This window comes from Apteryx mantelli, chromosome 1, assembly GCF_036417845.1.
Source record: "Apteryx mantelli isolate bAptMan1 chromosome 1, bAptMan1.hap1, whole genome shotgun sequence".
Classification (NCBI taxonomy): domain Eukaryota; kingdom Metazoa; phylum Chordata; class Aves; order Apterygiformes; family Apterygidae; genus Apteryx; species Apteryx mantelli.
The window spans coordinates 48,343,880-48,363,790 of NC_089978.1; the positions used below are offsets into that span (position 1 = coordinate 48,343,880).

Consider the following 19,911-nt stretch of genomic DNA (forward strand, 5'->3'; position numbering starts at 1 on the left):
TTATATGTCTGTATGATCCCTGTCTATGTCAAATATTCATACACATACCCCAAGAACTTTTGCACTTGCTGAAAAGGCAAATACACAATCAATCATATTAGCTTTCAGCTTTAAAGCTAACCCAGTTGATTTGCACAGGCCAAAAAAAAAAAGTTAAATTTACTATGCATTTCCTATTTCATGGCTAAACAGTTACAGAAAATGAAAAAAAAAAAAGGATTCTCTGAAGTATCTCTATCTGAAGTTCACTTATCTGGTTAGCATCAAATACTGTTATTTAACTTATGTGAAGAGTTTCCACTTTTTAGTTCTTTCTTATCACATGTTCAGCCTAGTCTTTGTTCACTCTAGGTTTGCTATAGTTCACATGACTTCTTTTGAAGTAGGCTGGCCAAATCATCTTAGCAGCATAGATAATTTTAGACATTACAGTGCTAGATAAAGTATTGATGACTATTTTCTTGCCTATTAATAATAAACTGACTAATTTTCAGAAATAAACTCCTGCTTTTTTTTTTCAAGTAACTTTACCAGTATCAGAGAGGCCATTACCTAATGCTTTAGCTTTTAAACTGTAATCATTTTAATCATTCTATCATCCCATGTTTATTCTTTCACTCTTTTACCACAGTGCACAAACCAGAAATTTAGAGATAATAATTCAGATTCCAATATGGTGTAACAACACTCCACAAAAAGCCTGCTTTACCTAAACAGACAGTATAGCACTAGAATACATGACTCAGAACTAGAATCGATTCCTCTGTTCTCTGGTTAACTGAGGTTAACTTCCTGTTTGGATTTGTCTTCTTTCCTATCTCTACTTCACCTCCACTTTACCTCCCACAATACACTGTCTATCAGAATTGTTAATTCTTTGGAATTAAAAGTATCTTATACTCCATTTTGTTATATACTTGATAAATATAGTAGCAATCCTACTAATGTCCCTTAAGAATAATTTTGAAACTCACTACCTACTTTTGTCAGCTTAAAACCACTGACCTTCAGACCTCTTTGAACAGTAAGTGGGCAGGGCTGTAAGAACAGATTAAAACTGAAATGTAACTATTACTTTCACTGTTTCGTATCTTTCATTTGAGGGGAAAAAACAGGTTTATAATTATTACATTTTATTTGGTCTAATTAAAAGTATAAGCATATGAATGTTTAGCACTTCTCAAGGCAAAAGAAAGATGCTCTATAAAAACAAAATGTATTGTGTCTCTTTTTGGAAAGTAGGAAGGGATCATCATCATCATTTCTTCTCCCTCCACCAGATTTACCCTAAAATAAAAACCACTGGTAATTTATTCAGAATCAGTTTACTTAACTCACTCAGTGACTTTAACTACAAGATTTTTGAAACAAACTTCAGCTGAAAAGAGGAATATGAACAGGTTACATAAACATCCCTTTTTCTTCTACAAAGGCACAGATGAAGGGAGCTAATAAAAAAAAGGGACAGGAAATCTTTCTGCTCTCCTAGTTCAAAGGAGCTCATTCAGTGAGCTCATTTACTTAAAGTGGTAGCACAAAGCATTCAAAACAGACATCAGAAGTTTTTCCCATATAAGGCAAAAAGTTTTTTCCTTTCCACATTACAACAGACTCCTAACTTCAGAGTACCTTACAGAGCTCAGATGTTCCTGTCAAGTTAAGAAACTGAGACTGAAGCTCACCCCACCATCATCTGAAAGTTTCCTTTTTTGCAGTTAATGAGATCCACGATGGGTCACTCTTCTGCCGAGCCTTAGCAGTATAGCAGGCTTCCCAGGTGATACGAGATTTCTGCCCCTAACTCCAGAAGTTTGCTACTAGATTTTTAGAAAGAACAGATCACTATGACAATCTAAACACTAGCAGTGGCTAGAGAACCCCACTTAGTAATTCTTGCATCAACCTAATAAAATCTTTATGTTAGGACAATTCTTTTACTGATACCACTGCATTTTACACTGATACATAATACTTCCACATTGCCAAGGAAGAGCTGCACACTAAGCCAAAACGTTAATGATCTTTTAAGAATTTAATTAAGCAAATAATTAATTTTATGTAGATATAGGATAATTAATAATCCAAATCAGACTGCTCTTGATATATGGAATTCATTATTTCAAGAAAAAAAATAGCAGCATGTTTTCTTGGTCTTAAGTGTATCAAGATCCACAGATACATGAAAGGTAGCTTTTTCAGTCAGTGTTGGTAAGGTGAAAAGCTACAACCACTTTTTCTGCACCTCTAAATGTTCTTTCTTAACAGTTACTGGAATACTACAGTCAAAAGCACTCATTAAATATAAGAATAACCAGAGGCATAGCTTGTAAGATGCCTAAGTAAAAGACAAGGTGATAGGCTTAGATTTTTTTTTCTCCCAAAGCATTTGTTTTCCCAGAGTATGAAGTTACTATTGCCCTGGGAGGAGGGCGGGGAAGCACAAAAAACCCCCAGAGCTCCAAGACTGGAAAACAAAATCACAGTTTTTGAGATAGTGGTTCTCATCTGAGCTATACGAGTGGGATGAGTGCAAGGGAAGTACCTGGGACAACAGACCCTGTGCCTTGCCGGAACGCCCGGAAGAAGCAGCGGGTGATTGTTGTGGAGGACTCCCTGCTGCAGGGGACGGAGGCATCTATCTGCCGACCTGACCTCATGTCTAGAGAGGTTTGTGGCCTGCCGGGGGCTCATGTGAGAGATGTCATGCAAAGACTGCCAAGGCTCGTCCATTCTTCGGACTATTACCCACTGCTGCTCTTCCATGTGGGCGCCAATGACACCAAGGGCAAACTGGAGACCATCAAGCAGGATTTCAGAGCTCTGGGGATGGTGGTCAAGGGTCTGGGAGCCCAGGTCATCTTCTCCTCAATCCTGCCAGTGAGGGGGATGGATGAGAGGAGGAGGAGACGGACTTTCCAGGTTAACGACTGGCTGCGCCGCTGGTGTTGGCAACAGGGTTTTGGTTTCTACGACCATGGGACCCTGTTTGAAGATCGACAACTGCTGGGGAGAGATGGGATCCACCTCACGAGGCGGGGCACGCGGGTCTTTGCCAACAGGTTGGCCAAGCTGGTAAGGAGAGCTTTAAACTAGGAAAGATGGGGGAAGGGGAGAGTTATAGAGACAGGGTAGCTGGCAAAAGACTGCTCAAGTCAGGACGCCTCCAGCAGGTGAATGTAGCCAGGGAAGTGCGCATGGGATGTGGCTATGGAGGATCCTCTTGTATCCCTCCTGGGAAACCTGCATGCTTGATCACCTCCCTGAAATGCCTGTACACCAATGCACGCAGCTTGGGGAACAAACAGGAAGAACTAGAGATGTGTGTGCGGTCGCAGGGCCATGATCTCATTGCAGTTACAGAGACATGGTGGGATAGCTCGCATGACTGGAGTGCCACCATGGATGGCTACGTGCTTTTTAGGAAAGACAGGCCAGGAAAGCGAGGTGGTGGAGTTGCTCTTTATGTGAGAGAGCAACTGGAATGTACTGAGCTGTGCCTAGGGGTGGATGAAGAGCGAGTCGAGAGCTTATGGGTAAGGATCAAAGGGCAGGCTAATAGAGGTGACACTGTGGTGGGTGTTTACTACAGGCCACCTGATCAGGATGAGGAAGTCGATGAGGCCTTCTACAGACAACTGGAAGTAGCCTCACAATCCCAGGCCCTGGTTCTCATGGGGGACTTCAACCGCCCTGATATCTGCTGGAAAGACAACACAGCTAGGCACAAACAGTCCTGGAGGTTCCTGCAGAGCATTGGTGACAACTTCTTGACACAGGTGGTGGAGGAGCCAACAAGGAGAGGTATGCTGCTGGACCTCGTACTAACAAACAAAGAAGGACTGGTGGAAGATGTGAAGGTCGGGGGCAGCCTTGGCTGCAGTGACCATGAGATGGCGGAGTTCAGGATCCTGCGAGGAGGAGGCAGGGCACCAAGTAGGATCGCAACCCTAGACTTCAGGAGAGCAAACTCTGGCCTCTTCAGGGACCTACTTGGAGGAATCCCATGGGTTAGAGCCCTAGAAGGAAGGGGTGTTCAAGAGAGCTGGTTAATATTCAAACATCACTTCCTCCAGGCTCAAGAGCGGTGCATCCCTATGAGTAGGAAGTCAAGCAAAGGAGGGAGGAGACCCGTATGGATGAGCAAGGAGCTCCTGGCAAAACTCAAACAGAAGAAGGAAGTATACAGAAGGTGGAAAGGGGGACAGGCCACGTGGGAGGAATATAGGAACATTGTCAGAGTATGCAGGGATGTGACGAGGAAGGCTAAGGCCTGTTTGGAATTAAATCTGGCTAGAGATGTCAAGGGCAACAAGAAGGGCTTCTTCAAATACATCAGTAGCAAGAGGAAGACTAGGGAAAACGTGGGCCCTTTGCTGAATGGGGCAAGTGCCCTGGTGATGAAGGATGCAGAGAAGACAGAGTTACTGAATGCTGCCTTTGCTTCAGTCTTTACTGCTCAGGCCAGCCCTCAGGAATCCCAGACCCTGGAGGCAAGAGAGAAAGGCTGGAGGAAGGAAGACTTTCCCTTGGTGGAGGAGGATCGGGTTAGAGATCATTTAAGCAAACTTGACACCCACAAATCCATGGGCCCTGATGGGATGCACCCACGAGTGCTGAGGGAGCTGGCGGACATTATTGCTAAGCCACTCTCCATCATCTTTGAAAGGTCATGGAGGACAGGAGAGGTGCCTGAGGACTGGAAGAAAGCCAATGTCACTTTGGTCTTCAAAAAGGGCAAGAAGGAGGACCCGGAAAACTACAGGCCAGTCAGCCTCACCTGCATCCCTGGAAAGGTGATGGAGCAGCTCATCCTGGAGGCCATCTCCAAGCATGTGGAGGACAAGAAGGTGATCAGCAGTAGTCAGCATGGCTTCACCAAGGGGAAATCATGCCTAACCAATGTGATAGCCTTCTATGATGGAATGACTGGAGAGCAGTGGATGTTGTCTACCTTGACTTCAGCAAGGCTTTTGACACTGTCTCCCATAACATCCTCATAGACAAGCTCAGGAAGTGTGGGCTAGATGAGTGGACAGTGAGGTGGACTGAGAACTGGCTGAATAGCAGAGCTCAGAGAGTTGTGATCAGTGGCACAGAGTCTAGTTGGAGGCCTGTAGCTAGCGGTGTCCCCCAGGGGTCAGGACTGGGTCCAGTCTTGTTCAACTTATTCATCAATGACCTGGATGAAGGCACAGAGTGCACCCTCAGCAAGTTTGCCGACGATACAAAACTGGGAGGAGTGGCTGATACACCAGAGGGCTGTGCTGCCATTCAGAGAGACCTGGACAGGCTGGAGAGGTGGGCAGAGAGGAACCTCATGAAGTTCAACAAAGGCAAGTGCAAGGTCCTGCACCTGGGGAGGAATAACCCCATGCACCAGCACAGGTTGAGAGTTGACCGGCTGGAAAGCAGCTCTGCCGAGAAGGACCTGGGAGTGCTGGTGGACACCAAGTTAAGCATGAGGCAGCAATGTGCCCTTGTGGCCAAGAAGGCCAATGGTATCCTGGGCTGCATCAGGAAGAGTGTTGCCAGCAGGTGGAGGGAGGTGATCCTCGCCCTCTACTTAGCCCTGGTGAGGCCACATCTGGAGTACTGCGTCCAGTTCTGGGCTCCCCAGTACAAGAGGGATGTGGCACTACTGGAGCAAGTCCAGCGAAGGGCTACAAAGATGATTAGGGGACTGGAGCATCTCTCCTATGAGGAAAGACTGAGAGAGCTGGGCCTGTTTAGCCTGGAGAAGAGAAGGCTGAGAGGAGATCTTATCAATGTGTACAAGTATCTGAAGGGAGGGTGTCGAGAGGATGGGACCAGACTCTTTTCAGTGGTGCCGAGCAACAGGACGCGAGGCAACGGGCACAAACTGAAACACAGACAATTCCATCTGAACACGAGGAAAAACTTCTTCACTGTGAGGGTGGCAGAGCACTGGAACAGGTTGCCCAGAGAGGTTGTGGAGTCTCCTTCTCTGGAGATATTCAAAACGTGCCTGGACGCAATCCTGTGCAATGTGCTCTAGGTGACCCTGCTTGAGCAGGGGGGTTGGACCAGATGATCTCCAGAGGTCCCTTCCAACCTCAGCAATTCTGTGACATTCTGAAATCTTTGTCTTTATTTCACTTCATATCACCACAAATCAAAAGTCTACCTTCTTGGATTGAAGTACACAATAAAACATGTTTGTCATCTTCTGTCTTGGATGGTGGAGCTTTTTGTGCTTGAGAGAACAGCTAGAATTAAATTTTGGTAGAAAAGCAGAGTCATTTTTAAATACCACATGTCATTCTTATGAAATGTGCAATCTTAAATTTCAGAAAGGAGCTCTCAGTTGAAACCATACAAGATGAGGTAACAGTGATGAAGTCATTTCAATGGTCAGAGGGACTACGACATGCTTGTCAGAGGAACAAATGGTGTATCTGTAAGGGGCAATAAACTTAAATTTTTCATGAAAGCTTTCTGTGCTTTGGTAGGCAAAAAAGATGATGTTCTCCAAAAAACCTAAATAAAATTTTGAAAGCCTTATTAAAGATACTCAAAGAACAATCTTATCCTGATCTACTAAATAATGAAATCTAAATGCAGTTTTATACTGGCAAATGGGAAACTGCAAAGCCAATATAAGAAAAATATAGTCTCAACACAAAGTAAAATAAATTTTATTTCCTTTGTGTGTTTTTTTTTCCTGAAACAGGCTATTGAGAGAGAGAGAGAAAAAAATATATATGAAGCACAGGTGCCTATAGCCTGAAGCACAACTTGCCCATGTAAATGTAAAGTCTCTGTTAAATGGAGAGATATGTTATGTAGAAGAGGTCAAACAGCAGAGATTTTCTTTAAAAAAAAAAAGCAACTAGTACTCAAAAGTACTCTTTTCAGTTAGCCTTTTGTAATGTTCAAGTACACTCCAGGAAAGTAGTGGGAAAAACAAAACCTCTCTTTTACACTTGTCTCCCACCTGTATAAACCGATTTCTCAGAAGATGAGATCCAGATATAGCTTATATTCTCACCAATCTATTTCCTTCCTTTTGAACTAGATGGCTGTAATAATGGTTTATTCTTGGATGTGACAGAAATAGAATATAATCTAGGAAATGAAAGTTAATCTGCTGTTAAAGATAGATAAGGCTATAATAACCATCTGATCTAACCTGTGCATAACACAGAGCATAGGACCTCACTAATTCTTCTTTGAACAGTTTGAAGATCTCTTAGAAAGGGACGCCCTCCTGAGGTTGAAACATCAAATAATATATAGAAGCCACTAAAAACATTGTCAAGTTATCCAAAAAGCTAAATGTGTTTTTAATAACAGAGAAAAATATTTATTTCAATTGATCTGACTTCTACATGCAGTCATTAGTTAGTGATAAATTTCTGTTACCTGAACAATCCTTTCCCAAAATTTTATTCCCTACATTTCTATTAGGCTAAGCAAGTCACAGTTTAAAAATTCTTCTGCAGAAACTAAACAGATGGAGCTCCTGATGCCTTTCACTGTAAGCACATTTTCCATCTCTGGCAGACTCCAATTTTTCAGTATTCTTTAAAAAACATCATCAGACTAGAAGATGACAAACTCTGGTTTTCCATCCAAGCCTAAAGTTCAAGCCTCTCAGATAAGCATCCTAACTGGTACTTTTATGCAGTAATAATAGTGGGAAAACTCCCTCTCACTTTGAAGCTGGTCTAAAACACACAAAAAAAGGCAATATTCATAGGGTTGAGAGACAAGCCAGAGACAACAGATTTCTAGTTATAATGACGTTTCCAAAAAAAGGTGTATCCAAGGTATTAACCCCAAGTGTAATGATCACATATTTATTTCCTATGCAAGAGTAATTCTATTCAGCACCGAATTTCTAAAGCCAAAACCACTGCACACACAAGAAAACAACCTTGATTATACCTTAATTTAAAAAGATACCTTAATTAAAAAGACAAACTACAAAAATCAAAAGTTCAGATACAAGTGATCATAACATGATCACAACTTACAGAGTAAGACCCAAACCACTGTGCTGCAGCAGACACCAATTAATATTTTATATTTAAATGTTAGAACAGTAATGCTTAAATGGTGAAAATATTTTATTCCACTTTCTCAGCAATGATATTTTTTATATTCTCCTCTCTTCAATTACTCAATCTTTTCTTATTCATTTATCATTTTTAGTAATTGCATGGTATGGAAAAATTTTGGGGGGTTCTTCCAGATTATTCTTAATTTAAGACTCTTCTCCACCCCAGAAGATTAAAAGAAAGCTGCCAAAAGAAAGCTAGGTTAGTACTACAAGACTCTGGTTCTTGTAAGATAAGCTGATCCCTGCAAGCTCTCCTGCTCAGAGTGAAAAGCCCATCATTTCAGGATGGGATTTGCATTTTAAGTCTCAAATTTCCCTGATCAAACACAGGTCTGTTTTCAGACATTCTGGTGAGAGGGGAAAAAAACAAAACCAAAAACAAAACACATTTTGCTTATTCTGTTCCAGTACACACTGAAAAGCAGGCAGAAAAAAAAAAAGAAACTTAGTCAATAAACCAAGTTTGATAGCCTGAAGTTATGAAGCCAATTTTATTTTTCCCCTCTTCAGTTACATTTTCCAGGAAATTTTCAATTTCCTGCTATCATGCAGGAGTAAGTTGAAGTGCCTTTCTGCACCTCAGTGTCTCACAATGAACACCAATCATCTGCTGGTCAGCCCTGACCTGCATGAAAGACTGCCTAGAGTAGAGGTACCAGTAAATAGCAAAGGACATACAAAAAAGAAAAAACAACATCAGGCCTTTTCAAAGACAAATAAATCCCACCTAATAATGCTTAGAGTAGAAGCTGTTTTAAGCCCAAGAAAGATATTGGGAACCAACACTCATAGGCATGAGGTACAGAGACAAATCAGCAAGTGCCAAATATGTAACTACTGATAAGAACCAGCCTTTAATATATTTGTGTCTTTTCAGGGCATTCTGAAGGGATCCCACCAATCCATTTATCCAATGCAATTAAATCCAAGAAATATGTTTGAATGTCAAGCTTGTGGAGAACAGCAGTTCTGGATTTAACTTCTTGCTTGGTTTTTCAACTAGGGCACCGCTATCTGGAAAGACAAGGTCCCCTCTATACAGTAACTATGATCAAAAAAGAGTTATCTTATTTTGAAAGCACAAGTTTGTCACCAGACAGAACACAAAGATTAACTACATTCTGCAGTTTCTTCAAATTTCTAACTTTGGCTTCTATCTTGGCAGTGGGTTTGATAAAAAAGGCAAGGCTAAAACTTCTCTCTAATTTCATAGTGACTGGGAAAAAAAGCACTTTGAGAAATTCAGTTTGGACTAGAAATATTTTCCTGTATAGTACTGGAAAGAAGTGTTGAAGATAAGTCCCTTCCATACCATAGTCTGGAGCTACACTACTTGAGATAAGCAGAACAATCTGGCAAGTATCCAAAAAGGCAAGACTAAATTATGAGATACTGGTCTTGCTTTGCCCTCCCAAAGTCATCTGTCTTGAGATAGAGTAGCTACAGGAGGTTTGGCACATAGGGATAAGATGTCCAATTTGATGGCATATGTGTATTACAGGAGTATTCAACTGACTATAAAATGCTTTTACTGAGTATTTCAGCAGTACTGTCCTGCAGAACCATTCCAGAGAAGAGCTGCTTTCTCTCTACCGACTACAACAGAAACCTAGGAGGAGTGATCTTCTGCTGTGTCTACAGTGAGCCTTCATGAAAATCCCTTCAAGACTCTGCCTTTAATTCAGAAAGAATAGCTTTCCAATGCAGCAGAGCAATATTCAAAACTCCTGTTACTTCTGCCTAGATTTCTGCAAGAACTAATCATGCAAATATTTTAATAAAGCTCACTGTACTGCTCCCAGGCATTTAAAGTGATGGGGGCAGGGGCTATAAAGGGAAAAAATATGAAGAGAAACTGATAATTATTATCCATTCCAGTAGGGAAGAATTTACAAGGGTAACTTTGAATTCCTTGGACATTGGGTGCTCCAATTCTCCTTCAGCCAATATCAGAAGAAATCTTTGTAGCAGTAGTCTCTAGCTGTTGGCTAGACATGCATCTCTTTAAATTTAATTATGAATTATGATGTTTATGATGTTTATTAGTCACATCTACGATTTAGGAATTGGAAAGCTAAAAACATCATATCATCCTGAACATTAATAGCAAACATAAGTTAATAAGATTAACATTGATATCATAGTCATGAAGAACGCAGTAAACAGACAAAAATTATTGGATTATCTTTTCTAAGCAAATAAACTGTTAAGTACTTATTTTCCCTTTATTTATCTCAGTTGAATTTACTTGTTTTTCAGACTGCACCTCACCAAGTTAGAGTCTTACCTTGTTGCGTGTTTTTACTTTTAATTTAGTCTTCTGTTTCCTTTTCAATTTTTTCTTGCTAAAAAGTTTCTTACTCCTGAAAAAGAGCAGAAAACCCTTGAGAATAAAAAATTAAACCCCCTTCCTTACCCATGGTAAACAACAGCACCAGTAGAGAAAAATGTTAGAAGTCCTCCTAACTTTTTTTCTCCTAAACAGAGGAAATCGATACAGTTGGAATTTCAGAGTATAAAACAGAGGTCTTAAAAATAATGCTTTCCTAACTCTCCACTGAATCAACGGCCTTTACTCTTATTATTTTAAGCAGAATATATGCTAGGATAGAAAAGAAAACCTTAAGTATTGTAATAGGAACAGTAGGGTAAAATAGTACAAGTCCAGCAGTGCTTTACCAGTACTAGAAACAATTATTACAAATTCAGGAATCTCATTAATAGAATCTGTTTGTAAAGAACATGTGTGCATTTTGCAAAGTCTTTACCAGATAAAGATTCAAGCCTCCCATGACAAAAAGACAGCTTTGAAAATATATTATTTGTCAGAAAATACAGTTGATGGAAAAAAAATTGTGTTCAAAAGTAGTAGTTTACACTTCTGGCTGGACTCTCCCCACCCTAAGCTTACAGACTTTTCATTTCAACAGTCTCTTTAAGTTACAGCTCTAGCTAACACATGCTCCTCTAATCCTCTTCTGCCCACACCTCATTCCTATTACATTCTTTCTCTTCCATTTTATTTATCCAGTAAAACAACATTCTCAAAAAAAAAAGATACTATAGAAAAAAGACACCATATACACAACTGTTTTGTCTTGTCACCATCACAGGGACTACCCTGCTTGAAATGTATCCTTTTTAACCCGCTCTGCATTTCTCTAGTCTATTCAGATTGCATGTCCTCTGCGAAAGAGGCAGATGTTCTTTGTGCAGCATACAGCTCATTCTAAATTGGACTTTAGGCAACAATTACTAATATTTTTATGCCATTCAAACACTCAAATAGTTTACAGTTCAGCTTACCTGAAAAAATATTATGTAGTATTATTTAATAGTAATATTTGTTATTGAAATAATAATATGGAATCTCAAAATCACAGGCAGTAAGAAGCTGCGCTTTCATGTAACAAATAGGAGAGAGACTGAGAATCAGGGGAATCTAAGTATTTTATTTGAACAACTTTGTTCTAATATTTGAGGGACCAACAAGATATTACTTACTATTATCTCCTGCACAACACTGACTTCAAGAGGATAAAAGTCTCATGGTCTAGCAGTCAAAAGCTCGAAACTAAAGTTTGATCAGCGCTCATCAGTCAGAAAACAAGCTCAAAGAACCCCTGCAAAGAGTATCCCAGAAAAGCTGCCTGCCAGAAATTTCACCATCCTTCACACTGTCATCTGTTAGCCTTCAGGTTTGAAAGAAATACACATTCCTGATCAGGACACTTTCTGAAGAAGCAAATTATCTCACCCCTTTACTAATAGATGTTGAGTCTTGAATATAAAAGAGAATAACTACCATGATCCCAGAATTAACAGAAGTGATTCAATGAGGGGGAAAGAGACAGCAAACTAGAGCTTACAAGGAAAACCTAGAGGATCTCACAAGGTTTTCAACAGTACAGGATCAATTATACTCAAATCATTTGCAACACAGTTTGCCCATGCTATTTGGGAAAGGAGAGAGACCCAAAAACCCACACACCACCTCTAATCTCCAGATTTCTGTAACCACACTCCACAGTCCATTCTATTAATTATCCTTATGTTGACCAAATTTTTCCTTCTTATTACAGTTTAATGCATTTAATTCTTATTCTATTGTCAAACATGAAGAATAGTGTAGACCCTTCCACTCTGTAGCCATGATCAATCTTTTTCTCTAAATGAAATATCCTTTTAAGAAGCTTTCCTCCTAGCTTCAGGTGTAGCAGACCTGATTTATTTTGGACTTGTGGATTCTCTCAGTCCATATCACATATAAACTGCATTGACCAAAACAGAGAACAGTATTTTATTACTTCTTGAGGAGCAGAGGAGGAAGAATTGCTTCACATGCCTCAAAGATAACACTTCTAACTGTAACCCAGCTATTATTTTGCTTTCTTCATAGCAGTATGGCATGGCAGACCTAGGCAGTCCAAAGTAACTTGAAGACCTTTTTCTAGAAAACTGCAAACAAAGCTTCCATCCCTCTTTACCTAGGTGTGGTCTTAATTATGCCTATTAAACACAGTCAGTACACTTTGTATTTACCAGAGACAACCTGGTAAGTGGGGTTTTTTTGTTGTTGTTTTTTGTTTTGTTTTTAAAAGGATGCTAACTCAGCTCTCCAAAACACTTTAAATTTAATCCTGCCTCTCAAAATCCTTGCAAACTCCCTAAACTTGTTACACATTTTCTTTTTCATCTAGTAAATATTTCACAGGACCAGTTCCTTTATTTTGGTATGTATTCATGTGTATGTGTGCATGCACATGTGTGCATATCTATCTATATATATCCCCCCAAACTAAGCTTTCCCCCCCTCCCCTGCCAAGAGTTGGGCTCATTTTCAAAATGACAACCTCCCCCCCCAACTATTTTAAGGACTGATTTAATTTCTCAAGAATGCCCAGGCAATATTTTTTCAGTTAGTAAGAGGGAAAGGCCAGGAAGGGGCTTACTTCCTCTTTCAGAGTCCAAGTGGTGGTGCTATGACCTGCCTCATTCATACATCAACCATTAAAGATTCTGTAAGCATAAACTTTTTCTAGTCACTCTATTACAACACATTATCTTCAGCAAGTTTTAGGCTTGCTGCTCATGTTTTGCATGAAAACTGAGTACAGAAATGTCGTGTTGAGAATCCACATTTTATCTCCCAATTTTCTTCTTTTCTTAAAACAAAGTCTCAAGGATACTGCACTCCCAACATTTTTGTCAAGGATTATACTTTCATCCAATATCCAAAAGAAACTTCAGAACTAGTAACCAATAAAAACACTCAACATCTAATTTTATAACACTTCTGAGCAACCTGTTATCATTATTACATATAATCCTAATACTGATATGTTGATAATGTACCTACATTTAACATATATATGACATCCACAGTTCGATTGTTATATTCCATTATGTCAGGAAGTCTTAATATTCAGATGGAAAGTATAAAATACGGGCAGGTATATGCATGAAAAACATTAGGCAGATGAGTAATTTCCTGTTGGAAACCACAAATGTCAATTATACTTCTGACTCTTCTACTGCCTAAAGATTAACAAAACTTGATATGGCTTTCTAGAATTTTTTTTTAAGCTAATTTATCAATTATATTCTTGGTTAACAATTATAAGTTGATGTAAACTACTATTTGTAAAGGTCCTGAACTCTATGCTGACAATCTGCTTCCACTGGCAGAAGGCCTTTAGCCTTTAACTTTCAAGTCAGCTCTTAATACTGTCTAGTCCATGCAAACCAAACTACTATTATCACCAAGTCTTAGGCAAGTTTGCAGAAAACTGCTTCAAGCTATTTAAGTATTGAAACTAAATTAGTAAATTTGAATCAGACCCCAAAGAAAGTGCATATCAAATCTGTGCAGAACACCTGGAGACCATAACAAGAAAATGCTCATGGCAAATGAACCCAAAGTAAGACTGAAAGGTGATGCAACTACTGCCTTCACAGAGGAAGCTGAAAAAGACTTGAAATGTTCAGTTCTGGATTACCAAACAATTGTCTTGGACCAAAAAAAAAGCCAATTGACCTATTGCTGAACAGTTTTTAAATATAGCTGTTAAATGACATGATTAAGCTTCTATTCAACTTTGTGGCATCTGCAATGGAAGGAAGTAACAGCATGCCCAGTTCACTTGTTTTTAAAAATCAGAAGTAGCATTAGGTAATATTTGCAAGATTTGCTATATTCAAGGAGAAACACTCATCAGCTGCCTTACCACCATTGCTCTTACTCTGTTCGAAAGATTTGAGGAAATCCAAATAGAAGAACCTTTCCTCAGAGCACAGTAGTCCTGAATTGCAATTCATAACTTAAATTTGAGAAGTTTGTGCGTGTTGGACTTTTTTCCCCCCAATACTGTTACTGAATTAGTAAATACAGGGCAACAGTATTGTGTCACACCTGCACACCTAGAAGAGGCCATGTAACACTAAAAGCATCACTGATGAGTGGAAGAGTATTACTCTGTCCCTGCTGCTAAGGCAAAATGGGAGCAACAAAATTTGTATTAAACTGCTGTCTGACCCCAAACTTTTCTTCTATGTAAAATGTGTTACCAAAAGTTATGATAGCTAGTACAGCTTTACATCCAGTCATTCTACTGCTGATTAAATCTGAGTACATTTTTGAGAAATGAGTGAATTTAGTAAGCCACATGCTAGCGCATATATATATATTTTTAAACTTCCAACTGAATTTAACTCAGTGCATTTATCTAAGCTTGCTGGTTCTGATGAGGTGGCTAAGCATTCTAGGGAAAAGTATACAGCTGAAAGGAGATGTCTATCAAAGTCACACTGTGCCTAGATTAATGACAAATGCTCTAGATTATTTCAAGCTTCCACAGGTGTTCACTCTGTGCAGTTAATTTAAGGAGTCAAGAGCTGATGGAAAAAATGGTCTTAGAGGCAGAAACCACTCAGTGACACTGAAGTGGAACACTGTCATATTGGTGATACCAAATCATTCTTTTGTTCCCTAAACTTAGTGAATTATCATCCCTGACAGTCAATTTGGTTGGACAAGAAGCAGAAAGCATTACCTTCGTAACAACCAAGTTAAACACCCAAGTTAAGTCAATTAGCCTGCAACTCCAAACTACAGTCATTATAGCCCCAAGAGCCCTATAGTTGCCATCATGTCTCAGCATCATCATTAGGGTCTGTAAAAACATCACAGCATCAAGTTCCCTAAAAAGCTGCAAATCTACTGACATACTGAAGTGCAAGTACTGACATGTGGACATTGGCTGAAAAGCAATTAACTGATGTTTCCTCCACTGTTTTCCTCAACTGCTTCATATGGAATAACAGCTCAAGATCAGTAATAAAAATACTCATATTTACATGCAGAAATCACATAATTGCTAGTCTGTTTGGCAACTTTCTTTGTACAGGTATATTACTGTCATAAAGGATCCACAAAATTACAAAATACCTTATGCAAAGACTACCACAATACAATGGAACATCATGTTTGCCAAAATGGCAACAAGACTAGAAGACGACTAATTAATCCAAAATAATTAGACATCAGCCACTGTGTCCTATCTTACCTACCTTAATTCCTACCCAGCAAACTGTCAGGGTGGTATTTGATCTGCAAGAAGTCTACATCTCGTTCTGACTCTCTTTTTTGAATAAGGGTATTACAACAACATCTGTGCACCTCACAGTTTTTCAAAGACTTATCTTCACAGTCACTCTACAGCACACACAAGCATTGCATCCTAATTCACCACTGGAGAACTGAAGTATTACAGACTTGTTTACAAAAGGGAAATGGGGAAGAGAAGATTATTTTGAGTAAACTGAGTTTTATCAGCATAAAATGACTGCCTAGAAAATGCCAAGACTTCATTGCTCTCTTCTTTTAGTCTCCAGGAGGTATAAATTATACCTCAAAAAAAGTTGCAAACAGTAGTTTTCACATGTTTGTACCATTCTGTTTGATGGTTCTCCTTTACCTTTCCATGTCCAAACTCAACTAGCATGTTTATAGTAGTTTTGGCACTATACGAACTGGATGGCCTTGTCTTTTTCATCATTCACAGATGATGAAACTGATGAGTAGCCAGTTGAGAGCTTATGGGTTAGAATAAGAGGGCAGACCAACATGGGTGACACTATTATGGGTGTCTGCTACAGACCACCTGATCAGGAAGAAGTAGTTGAGGCCTTCTTCAGTTAGCCACAAGAGGCCTCACATTCACAGACCCTGGTACTCATGGGGGACTTTAACCACCCCCATATTTGCTAGAAGGACAACGCAGCATGGCACAAGCAATCCTGGAGGTTTCTGAAGTGCATTGATGATGACTTCCTGAAACAGGTGATCAAGGAGCCAAGGAGGGGAGGTGGTCTGCTGGATCTCATACTTACATACACGGAAGAACTGGTCAGAGTTATGTAGGTCAGGGGCAGCCATAGCTACAGCGACCACACAACTCCACCAGTGACCATGGTGGAGCTCAGGATCCTGAGAAAACGTGGCAAGCAAAAAGCTGAATCACAACCCTGGACTTCAGGAAAGAGCAGACTCTGGCCTCTTCAGGGACCTGCTTAGAAAAATCTCATGGTATATGGTCCTGGAGAGAAGAGGGTTCCAGGAGAGCTGATTGATTTTCAAGGATCACCTCCTCCAAGCTCAAGAATGGTCCATCTGCATGTGCAGGAAGTCAAGCAAAGGCATCAAGAAGCCAGCATGGATGAACAAGGAGCTCCTGACTAAACTGAAATATAAAAGACAAGCATACAAGAGGTAGAAAAGGTGACTGGGAATAGCCAGCTTGGATTTATGAATAAGAAATCATGCTTGACAAACCTGATAGCCTTCTACAATGAGAAAGCTGGCTCAGCTGATAGAGGGAGAGCAGTGGACGTTGTTTACGGCAACTTTAGTAAGGCTTTCATAACTATCTCCACATCATCTTCAAAGGCAAGCTGATGAAATATGGGCTACATAAGTGGACAGTGAGGTGGACTGAAAACTGATTGAACTGCCAGGTTCAGACGGTTGCAATCAGCAGCATAAAGTCCAGCTGGAGGCCAGTCACTAGTGGTGTCCCCCAAGGGTGAATACTGGGGCCAATACTGTTTAACCTCTTCATTAGTGACCTGGATGATAGGACAAAGTGCATTTTCAGCAAGTTTGCAGATGATACAAAACTTGGAGTGGTGGTTGATATCCCCGATGCTCATGCTGCTATTCAGAGAGATTTTATTCTTTTTCCACAGCTAGCTTGAATTTATTTGAAGACTGAGGAGAAATAAGTCTTCCGTCAATTAAGTAGTATCAGTACTTTAAGCCTAACAGCCATATTTTCTAAACCACAAATCATTTATGTCACTGCCATTTAATTTTGCTATTCTTTCATACTCACAACTAGTCCTTCTTGGTGAGGGAAAAAAAAGGGGGAGAGGTAAAAAAAGCCCCTCAATCCTTAAGTGCAAAGAAAAGCTCAAGAATTATTTCAGGTGTCCTACAGTATATTAAAAAAAAAAAACTTTCCAATGCATTTTAAAAAAAGCACAAGTACTCAAACAGAAGGATACTGCTGAATCACATTCAATTTATAATTCTATATAACATTTAGAACCTCTCATGAAGAACTTCTACCTTACGTTTTATTCACAACATTGTTTTTATGTCTGTGCTTATTGATTTTTTTTTCTTTAAGCTAAGCACATATTAAGTATACTCAAGATAAAAATAACCTCATAACCTTTCCAAGCTTGGCATCATATACAGAGCATACTCTAGTATACTCTCAACTCCATCACCAAAATTGTTAATGAAAAGACTGAATACTTCAGGACCTAGGACAGATCCAGATGGACAACACCTACTGCTACTTCTTCATGCATTCTGCCAATCTGACAGCAAACCATTCAGCAGCAACTGCCAAGGGTGGTTTTCTAAATAGTTTTAAACCCATCTTACAGTAGTTCCATCTAGAACAGGGGTAGTCAAATTGGCTGTCCAAAAGTCAAACCTGCTATTCTTCTAGGAAAGAAGAGCTGGTAAGACAACATGAAAACTCCACTTGAGAAAGGAAGGCTACAGGTCATTCAATAAGGAGACAAGGGCAACACCAGTTGTCATGTTTTTCTCACTTGCATCTGCTTGGAGTCCAGTACATGCTTCCTGGTGCATGCCCAAGACTAGAGGTAGGTTTCTGGTATAGTCCTATCTGATCTGCTATAACAATATCTTGTAAGGTTTGGTTTGGTTCAGAGCAAGCCCTGAGTTTGAGGACAGGGTGTCTGGAGCTGGATCCAAACTGAATCATCTGATTTTAGAACAAGCTTAGCATTTAAAGTAAAGACTTATTTGGGGAAAATACTAATGATCATCTATAATTATTTGAAAATGAGCTTTAGACAGCTGTTAATAATGCTGTATTAAGTTTCAGCCAGGGCTCATCATAAATCTACCATGTGTCTACTTCATCACCTTCTTTTATATAACATATAATTTTTCCAGTACCTTTAGAAATGTAATCTACACAAACTGCTCTACCTTGAGTTCCCCTTTATCCATTTTCAAGTCAGGGACCTGTTTGCTTTATACTAGTCTTCTAGAACCTTATACATTTTCCATGAATTCTCCAAGATAATCACCAGTAGCTAAAAAATTACCTCAGCCAGTTTTTCCAACCACCCAAAGGGGAAATTTTATCAGACTGTTGTGTAAACATTAACTACTCACTAGCCTGTTCTTTCCATATTCTTGCTTTTATCACTGATGTTATTTGTTTTAACGTACCATAAAGCAAGGCTGCCTTTTCTACCAGATCTGCATCTGACTTCTCAGCCATGCAGAAAAACAGGAGGTACTCTTCTGCTGAATTACAGCATGCATTTCATTTCTTCCGCATCTTCTGTAAGCTGATAATTTATTTGATACTTGATTACACAGATGGAGGATAGATCCATTATACAGAGACAATAACACAACCACAGCCTCTGCTGGGCTTCCCAATCTCCCATGTCATTTACTCCACTCTCTAAAGTGCTCCAGAACAGCAGGAAATTTGTAACCAAGCTTCAAGGTATCTTAATATCAAATGCAATAATGGAGAACCACAACCGACAAAGACCAGTGCACCTGTTAGCAAGAAGCTTACTATTCACTGTCTTTTAGATCTAGAATTTCAACTATAAGGCTCTGAAGACATCTCAAAACTGTGCGGAAATATTTCCTCCTTTGTCACACAGTAAACTAAGAAATAACTTGTTTTTTTAATCTTATTTACAGGGCGTTCAGACTATTGCCATTATCAACTGACAAGCACGTGGCAAACATGAAGTCAAAGAAAAAACAGACAAAAACAACTCACCATAAGCTTGGGACAAACAAGCAATGCCTCACTTAAGGGAGCTGACTATAATGAGAAGCAAAACAAAGGAAGACAGCAAAGCTCTAATAGACTAATTGACAGATGGAGAAGAGGTTTTATGCCCAGAAAACTAAGTAGTAAAAAAAAAAAAAAAGAAAGAAAGAAGAAAGAAAAGGAATCTGGATGTTGGCAAGGAGATGAAGAGGTAGCAGTGAGGAAAACAAAATACAAACATTGAATATGGTTGTAAAGCACGTTTCATATCCAAGTTGTTGTTTGTCTTGTACTCTTGTACCTTATTTTGGTACTTCTCTTTATTTACAAACAGCCACAAGCTTCATTGGCCTTCCTTCCACAGACCAGAGGATTTTTTTTTTTTTCCAAAAGCAACTACTTCTCAAGAATGTCCAGACACAATACGTCCCATATTTAGCAGTGCTGTAAGTGTCCTGCCAGTGAAAATCTCCTTTGATTTCT

At 39.6% G+C, this 19,911-nt stretch overlaps 1 protein-coding gene across 17 annotated transcripts in view; it reads right to left on the reverse strand.

The window, feature by feature from the left end:
* Positions 1–19,911, reverse strand: part of MYCBP2 (MYC binding protein 2) — a 218,533-nt gene that overhangs the window by 184,759 nt on the left and 13,863 nt on the right. For all 17 annotated transcript variants that reach the window (XM_067293019.1, XM_067292987.1, XM_067293046.1 and 14 more), the window contains exon 2: positions 10,371–10,446. In XM_067293019.1, coding sequence (XP_067149120.1) covers positions 10,371–10,446 — 76 coding nt within the window. The remainder of the gene's footprint in view (positions 1–10,370; positions 10,447–19,911) is intronic.